This window comes from Lycium barbarum, chromosome 2 (assembly GCF_019175385.1).
Source record: "Lycium barbarum isolate Lr01 chromosome 2, ASM1917538v2, whole genome shotgun sequence".
Lineage (NCBI taxonomy): Eukaryota > Viridiplantae > Streptophyta > Magnoliopsida > Solanales > Solanaceae > Lycium > Lycium barbarum.
Genome location: NC_083338.1, coordinates 55,229,417 through 55,238,737, shown reverse-complemented (window position 1 = coordinate 55,238,737; position 9,321 = coordinate 55,229,417). Strand labels below are relative to the sequence as shown.

The window sequence follows — 9,321 nt, the reverse complement described above, 5'->3', positions numbered from 1 at the left end:
ACCCGGCTTTTGGTGCTCGATCTTCACTTGTTGACAATTAGGACATTGAGCCACAAACTCCGCTATATCTCTCTTCATCCCATTCCACCAATATAGAGACTTAAGGTCATGATACATCTTCGTCGCTCCGGGGTGAACAGAATAACGGGAACAATGAGCTTCTCTCAAGATCTAATGGCGTAGACCTGCCACATCAGGGACACATAATCTGCCTCGGCATCGGAGAACTCCGTCTCCTGAAATATCAAATGATGACTCCTCTTTCTGAGGGAGTGTATCTCTGTACTGCATTAGCATGGGATCCTCATATTGTCGCTCCTTCACTTCTGTTACTAGCGACGAGACTGCAGAATTCTAAATAGTAGTTCCCTTGCTACCTGAGTCTGTTACTCGAATTCCTAGGCTAGCTAGCTGCCGGAGCTCACGAGCCATTTCTCTCTTCTCTGGTCGTACATCACTTAGACTTCCCATCGATCTATGGCTAAGAGCATCAGCCACAACATTTGCCTTTCCGGGGTGGTACAGGATCTCAACATCATAGTCTTTTAGCAATTCTAACCATCGTCATTGCCGAAAATTCAACTCTTTCTGCTTGAAGATATACTGAAGACTCTTATGATCTGTATAAATATCCACGTGGACACCATATAAGTAATGTCTCCATATCTTTAATGCATGGACCACTACGGCCAATTCTAGATCGTGGGTAGGATAATTCTGCTCATGTTTTCGTAATTGCCTTGAAGCATACACAATCACTTTACCACGTTGCATCAATACACAGCTTAGCCCAACACCTAAAGCATCCCAATAAACGACATATCCTTCCAATCCCTCTGGAAGTGTCAGAACTGGGGCAGAAGTCAATCTACCCTTTAACTCTTGGAAGCTACGTTCGCAAGCATCTGTCCACTGAAACTTTGCCGATTTCTGGGTCAACTTGGTGAGTGGTGATGAGATAGAAGAAAAACCTTCAATGAACCTCCTGTAATAACCGGCTAAGCCTAGAAAACTACGAACCTCCATAGGAGTTGTGGGCCTTGGCCAAGTTTTCACAGCCTCAATCTTTTGGCTATCCACTCGAATACCATTGGCTGCAACAATATGCCCTAAAAATGCCACCGAGTTCAACCAAAACTCGCATTTGGAAAACTTTGCAAATAACTCTCGGCTTCGAAGAACTCTGAGGACAATACGCAAATGATCCGCATGTTCTGCCTCGGATCTAGAATACACCAGGATATCGTCGATAAATAGTATCACAAATAAATCCAGGAAGGGCCTGAAGACATTATTCATCAAATCCATAAACACCGCTGGCGCATTAGTTCGCCCAAATGACATTACCCAGAATTCAAAATGACCATATCTCGTTCTAAAAGCTGTCTTAGGGATATCTTTCTCCCTAACTCTCACTTGATGATACCCGGACCTCAAATCAATCTTTGAAAACCATTTGACACCTTGCAATTAATCAAATAAATCATCAATCCTCGGGAGAGGATATCTATTCTTGATTGTCACTTTATTCAACTGCCGATAGTCAATGCACATCCTTAAAGAGCCATCTTTCTTTCGGACAAACAATACGGGCGCTCCCCACGGGGATGAACTAGGCCTAATGAAGCCTTTGTCAAGCAAATCTTTCAACTGCTCCTTCAACTCTTTCAATTCTGCAGGTGCCATTCTATATGGAGGAACAGATATAGGTTTAGTGTCTGGCAACACATCAATGGAAAAATCGATCTCCCGCTCGGGAGGAAGGCCTGGAAGCTCTTCCGGGAACACATCCCGAAATTCATTCACTACGGAAACTGACTGAAGAATCGGCGATTCAGCTTCAGTATCTTGAACTCGCACTAGATGATAAATACAACCTTTCGTGATCATCTTCCTTGCCTTTAGATAGGAAATAAACCAACCTTTTGGTGACGCCGTATTCCCTTTCCATTCTAAGACTGGTTCTCCCGGAAATTGGAAATGAACCATCTTCATTCTACAATCCACATTGGCATAACAAGAAGCCAACCAATCCATGCCCATAATGACATCAAAATCTACCATTTCTAGCTGATGCAAATCAATCATGGTACGACAATCACAAATCATAACTACACAATCCCTATATATTCGGCTAGCTATTACCGATTCACCTACGGGTGTCGACACCTCAAAAGGTTTGATCGACTCCGGCTCGACTATAAATTGACCCGCAATATATGGAGTAACATATGATAATGTGGAGCCCGGATCAATCAGATCATATACATCATGAGAGAATACTGATAATATACCTGTGACCACGTCAAGAGAAGACTCAAGATCTTGGCGTCCAGCCAAAGCATAAATACGGTGCTGAGGACCGCTAGTACTGGGAGCTCTCCCTCTGCCTCTACCATGGCCGACTGGCGCATGTGAACCTGGCCCCGTAGGGCGTACAGATGCCGAAGATCCGGCTACCGATCCTGACGGCTGGGTCATACCTCTACCATGTACTGAGGGGCAATCACGCATAATATGGCCTGGTCGACCACATGAATAGCAAACATCTGAACCCAATCGGCACTGACCGCAATGAACCTTCCCACACTGGGAACATCGTGGCACGGGTGGCCTTTACTGGACTGAATCGTCTCTAAACTGCGATCCTGTATAACTCGGACTCGGCCCTGAACGATCAGACCTATCGAATCTCTGGCCTGAAGACCGTGGAGGTGCACTAGTCATAGAATAGCCTGAATGCCTGGGGAACTGCTGCCTGTGTCCACCTCTGGACTCACTCATTGGGCCTGAAGATCTGGCCCTCTTGCTATGACCCCTATCCTGCTCACGCTCACTTCTCTGCTGTTATAGGCCTTCTTCTAGGTTCTGAGCAAGTTCCTGAATGCGTGCAATATCCATACCGTCCTGAAGGGACGCAGTCAAACATTTGTCCATCAAATGTGGCCCTAGGCCCTTTACAAATCGGTGTACCCTGTCGCCCATATCTGCTACCATGGCCGAAGCATACCTAACCAAGGAGTTAAAGCGGAGGCTATACTCTAGGGCACTCATACTACCTCGCCTCAAGTTCAAGAATTTATCGGCCCTAGCTCGCCGAACTTCCGAAGGCATGTAATGACGGGGAAAAGCATCAACGAACTCTTGTCATACCGGGGGAGGTGCATTGGCTCCCCGTGAAGCCATCCATACCGTATACCACTGGATCGAGACATCTCTCAATCTATATGACGCTAGCTCAACCGACTCGGTGTCTGAAGCATGTATCAACCGGAGCGTCCTTAGCATACCATCAATAAAATCCTGGGGATCCTCCTCCGGCTTTGACCCAAAGAATTACGAAGGGTTTAAAGAAATAAAGTCACGGGCCCTTGCACTAACGACCCTATCACCATGCCCTGAACCTTGCCTCTGAGTCTGGGCCGCAACCAACTGAGTCAACAAATTAATGGCCTCTTTCACATCTTGGCCAGAAGCATTCAGTGGAGGCGCTGGAGCTGGGGCTGAGGCTCCCTCACGCTCCTCAGAAATAGGTACTGTCTGGGAGGACTGAGATTGAGCCGCACTCTGGGACTCACTTGCCTCTACTACCGGTGGCGGTGCTCTTTTAGCCCGTTTTTCTGCCACCGTCTTGCCCTTTTAGGCCGCTGTATCCTTTCTCTTTTTAGGCATCTCTGAAATACACAACATACGATTAAAGAACAAGAATTTCTTACATCATAGCTCTATCGCACAATTCTTATGAAGAAAGAAGGTCATTTATTCCTAAAATGTCTACAGCTTCCTGTTTATAAGTGTGGCGTCCAACACACCCATAACAAAGACTATACTAGACACGGCTCGTAGACACACCCTAGGACAGAACCTGGCTCTGATACCACTTTTGTCACGACCCAACTAGGGGGGGCCGCGACGAGCACCCGGTGCTAGCCCACCCGGGCACCCCCTTAGCTTACTCTTATGCTTACATCTAGGTAAGCCACATAATTAAACATGCATTGCCATTCATTCGTCAAACTAGTCCCATTGGACGACATCACCATTATATCATAATTGGCATTTATGCCACATCAATGTACATGCGCCAACGTGGCCGACAAAATGGCATACAACATCTAGGCCGACAAGGCCAGGCATATCTACACATATATACACGTGACTACGAGCCTCTAAGAGAGTATGACATAACACATGAGCGGGACAGGACCCCGCTATGCCCATAAATATGTACACAAAAGAATGAGTACACAAAAGCTACGGCTCCGAATGAAAAGGAGCTCTTCTATGAAATCTATGAATAAGCAGCTATGGATCAAGTCTGTCTCCCTGTGCACCTGCGGGCGTGACGCAGCGTCCACAAACAAAAGGACGTCAGTACGAAGAATGTACTGAGTATGTAAAGCATGATCAACATCGATATATAAGCATAATGAACAACATATGAAATATCATAGGAGGGGAGACAATAATATCATCGTCATAGAACTTACCTGCCTTTCATAGGGACTTTCCATTTTTCATATGTATTTGTACACCTACGTCATTATCCGTATTTCATAATAGTACTCGTACCATACTTGTGCTCATATTCATATACGTGTCCTTATTCGTATTCATGTACATAGTCTTATCACATTCGTATTCATTTTATTTACATAGTCGTTTCATATACATAGCATTTACATAGCATACCCGACCTCATAGGATCGGTGTTTCATACATACTTGGCCAACCAAGGCTCAAGGTTACTCATACCTGGCCCTACCAAGGCTTCAGGGTTATCCGTACCATCTGCAGAGGTGTGCGCGCGGTTCGTAATCGTATACATACTTTATACATATTCATATACATATATTCTACCCGGCGTATAAACCCGGGGTTTCATTATAGCCCTTCATAGGCACATATAAGTATAATAGCCCGTAGGCACCTTTAGCGTCATTATTATATCATCATCATTACTATCATCATCATTATCGTTACGTCTATATCATAGGCTTACTCGCCATATGAGGTGCATAGTACAATCGTAGTACATATCAAGGATCATGAGCTTACGAGCTCCGAATATCAATCATTTGGAGACAACATACCCATATAGAGAATTTAGGAATTTGGCCAAAGAACCATGCCTTATGAAAGAAGGGTTAGCCTTACATACCTTTTCGTCGAACTATTCTACACTTGCACGTTCCCTTCCAATGCTAGCGTTTATACCTTCATTAATATCATAACAATGGCCATTAGTCGTTCACATTATCCACATTCCTTAACTTGCTTCTACTTCACCCCTACTCATGGTCATAACACCCAACTTCTTCCATTCGTCTAAAGTGTCTAGTTCATGATCTTAATACCATTTATAACACATTCATATCACAACACAACAACATTCATGATTCAATTCAAACTATTCCTCAAAATGTCACTATTCATCATTCATAACCCATTTTACCATATTTTCTACAATCCATGCATTTTAATTCTCCAATACCTTAAACATCATGTAAATATCATGAATCTTACCTTACAAGTTGTAGGAACAAGCCTTAGTTGATAATACTCCACCTTGAGCAAAACCCTAGTTTATCTCCATTTGGATTTCTTGACTTTGAATGATCTTTGATGTTTTCCTTACTCTTGATTCACTTGTTTAATGTTGTTGATCCTCAAATATCCTTGAAAACTTGTATAATAAATGTAGAGATAGGTTTTAGAGAGAAGGTGTGTAATGTTGTAATGAAATAAAACAAGTGTTGGTCCCTTTATTTAATGATTTGCAAAATCTGTGCTGAGGTGAACAGTGGTCGTAAACTGAGTTTACGACCACGTATTCCACTTTACGGACCGTCCATTGCGATCGTCTTTAACCATTCCAAAACCAGAAGCTTAGGCTGCAACCATGGTGATTTACGACCACGGTTTACAGGCCGTGAATCACTTTACGGTCCGTAAACCTGGTCGTATTTTACCATTTCCTCCACTGGCAGAAAGTTAAAGCTCTGCATGGCAGTTTACGACCTGCTAGTTTACGGACCGTATACCAATTTACGGTCCGTCCTAGCACTTTACGACCACTGGGCAGTTGTAAATCTTCAACTTCCCATATTTCTTAGACTTCTCATTTTAATCACCCACGTCCATGCACATGCATTGCTCACCTTATATCTCATCTTAACTTAGCCAACTTTCTCATCTCACATCGGATACCCTTGAAATCTCGCCTAAGGTCATCAAACGTCGTTTCTTGCTCATGGACATCATGCACTCATATTCATCACTAGTTCATTCACTTTCGTTCCAACGGGAAATTTTCCGAGGTGTAACACTTGACAGCTCATTTTTTGGGCCAACGACGACCGGAGGCCACCCCAGGTAAGTTGACAGCACCTCTCTATCCTCTTCTCTCCCCCTCTCTCTCTCTCTCCCACCCTTTCTCCCTCTCCTTTTCTCCCACAGCTTAGTTTCTCTCTCTCTTCCCTCTCTCTTCCTTTGCTCTCCTCCTTCTACTGCTTTCCACAACCACTGCAGACCCATACCACCATTGTAGGGTTTGGGTGGTTACGTTCCTCCCTCTAGCCTTCTCTTTTCTTTTCCCCTTTTTTTGGGTTTTCTTTTGGTCCTACTTTACAGGTGGAGTCCGAGCAGCAGTCGCGGCGAACAGTAATTCCGGTGAACAGTAACTCCGGCACGAGCGACCAGCGACAATGTTCAGGCAGCAGCAGAAGCATTACTTAGCAACTACTGCAGGTTCTGTCCAGCCTGGAGTTGGTACCTCCGACTTTAGTTAGTTAATTTTTCGGGTGTTCCATCATTTTAACGAAATTATTCCTGTATTTCTACTCCCTGTAGTTCTATTTTCCGCTTGTATAGTGTTGGTACCACTTTAGCTCGACCTTTATTATAGTGGCTGCGGTGGATGATGGTAGAGTAAGGTCATGTCCTCATGGGGGAGGAGGGGTGAGAGGTAGGAAGAGGGTTAAGGGCGGAAAGGGAGCAACTAGGCTGAGAATTGGGTCCTGGAACATTGGCACCCTGACGGGAAAGTCTATAGAGTTGGCGAAGATTCTTGAGAAGAGGAAGATCAACATAGAATGTGTCCAAGAGTCTAGATGGGTGGGAGATAGGGCCCGGGATGTAGATGGGTTTAAGTTGTGGTTCTCAAGAGGCCCGAAGGGCAAGAACGGAGTTGGCATTCTAGTTGATAGAGAGCTCCGTGATCTGATGGTAGGGGTCAGGAGGGTGAGTGATAGGCTGATGACTATTAAGATAGTTGTTGGAGGGCATAATTTAAATGTGGTCAGTGCGTACGCACCGCAGGCGGGCCAGGATGAGGAGATCAAAAGGCGATTCTGGGAGGATTTGGACGAGGTTGTGCGGGGTTTTCCGCACTCAGAGAATCGTTTTCTTGGTGGTGATTTCAATGGCCACATTGGGTCGTCGGCTAGGGGATACGATGATGTGCATGGAGGCTTCGGGTTTGGGGATAGAAATGAGGGAGGTACGACACTGTTGGATTTCGCGAGAGCTTTCGATTTAGTGATAGCGAACTCTAGTTTTCAGAAGAGGGAAGAGCACTTGGTCACCTTTCGGAGTACGAGGGCCAAGACCCAAATTGATTACCTACTCTCTCGTAAGTGCGATAGACGTTTATGCACGGACTGCAAGGTTATCCCGAGCGAGAACCTTACGACCCAACATAGGCTCTTGGTTATGGACCTGGAGATAAAAAGGAAGAGGAGAAAGAGGGTTGTATCGGGTCAGCCGAAGATTAGGTGGGACTCTTTGAACAAGGACAATTCCCAGGATATGGGGGAGCGGTTGAAGGCGATAGGAGCCTAGAGGAGTAGCGGGGATGCAAGTATTATGTGGACTACGACAGCTGCTAACATCAGGGAAGCGGTAAGAGAGGTGCTAGGGGTCTCAAAGTGTTACTCTGGCAGACACAAAGGGGACTGGTGGTGGAACGGAGAGGTACAGGGTAAAGTAGAAGCTAAGAAAATAGCGTATCTAAAGCTAGTAGAGAGCACAGACGAGGAAGAGAAGAGGACTAACAGGGAGCTGCATAAGAGAGCGAGGAAGGAGGCGAAGTTAGCGGTTACGGCGGCTAAGACGGCTGCTTTTGGACGCTTGTATGAAGATTTGGGGGCAAAAGGGAGGGACAATAAGTTGTACAGGCTAGCCAGAGTGAGGGAGAGGAAGGCTCGGGACCTGGATCAAGTGAAGTATATCAAAGACGAGGGAGGGAAAGTTTTGGTAGAGGATGCCCTTATTAGACGTAGATGGCAGTCCTACTTTCATAAACTCCTGAACGAAGAGGGGGACCGGAACATAGTTTTAGGCGAATTGGAGCTCTCTAAGAGCCGCCGTGATTTTAGATTCTGCAGGCGGGTCAAGGTTGAAGAGGTCGAGGGGGTTATGCGGAAGATGAGCAGGGGCAGGGCTACCGGGCCAGATGAAATACCGGTAGAATTTTGGAAGAATGCGGGTAGGGGAGGCTTAGAGTGGCTTACGCGGTTGTTGAATGTTATTTTTAGGACGGCAGAGATACCTGAAGAGTGGAGATAGAGCACCATGATCCCGTTGTATAAAAACAAGAGGGATATTCAGAACTGCAACAACTATAGGGGTATCAAGCTGTTGAGCCATATGATGAAAGTTTGGGAGAGAGTGGTGTCACGACCCGGCTAGGGGCCGTGACGGGTACCCGGGGCTAACCGCCGAGCACCGCTCGTACTATTACTTCTTAGGCTTATTTAACAACCATTTATCCAATTCATGCTCGATTTATAAGAAAACCCGTTTTCCTTTAAAACATAATGATTTTATACACATGAGCCCTTAGGCTAGTGTGTATATATGCATATATTTACAAAATAATATATATGCATATATTTACACAATGACCACTCCGTGAAACCACATGACCTACATTGAGTATCTATGAGCCTCTATGAGATGACATCTACAATTGTACACAAAAGAATCATCATAGGAACCTCCGGGACAATGGAGGACTCTCAGTCAGCTAACAGCCTCTAAGAATCCGGAGCAAGATCTCCTCCCTGTCTACCTGTGGGCATGAACACAGCGTCTAAAGAAAACGAACGTCAGTACGCATATTGTACTGAGTATGTAAGGCAGGAATGAAATAGACATAATAGAAAGGTCAGGGATCATGAGACAAAGATATAACATGTACAAGTGTTATAGACAATCATATTACTTACATATATCACATTTTACGTAATCATAATATACACGTCATCACATCTCATACATCATCGCGTACGTCATTATATACATCCTCACATCATAGTT

General features: G+C 45.0%; 1 protein-coding gene across 1 annotated transcript; it reads left to right on the top strand.

Annotated features, from left to right (window-relative positions):
* Positions 1-7,866: 7,866 nt before the first annotated feature.
* LOC132628580 (uncharacterized) lies at positions 7,867-8,568 on the top strand. Its single transcript, XM_060344349.1, has one exon. The coding sequence runs from the start codon at positions 7,867-7,869 to the stop codon at positions 8,566-8,568; it is 702 nt and encodes a 233-aa protein (XP_060200332.1).
* Positions 8,569-9,321: the final 753 nt, after the last annotated feature.

What these genes read in the sequence shown, in the direction of transcription:
- LOC132628580 (XM_060344349.1), top strand. Translation starts at nt 7,867, where the DNA reads ATGTGGACTACGACAGCTGCTAACATCAGGGAAGCGGTAAGAGAGGTG.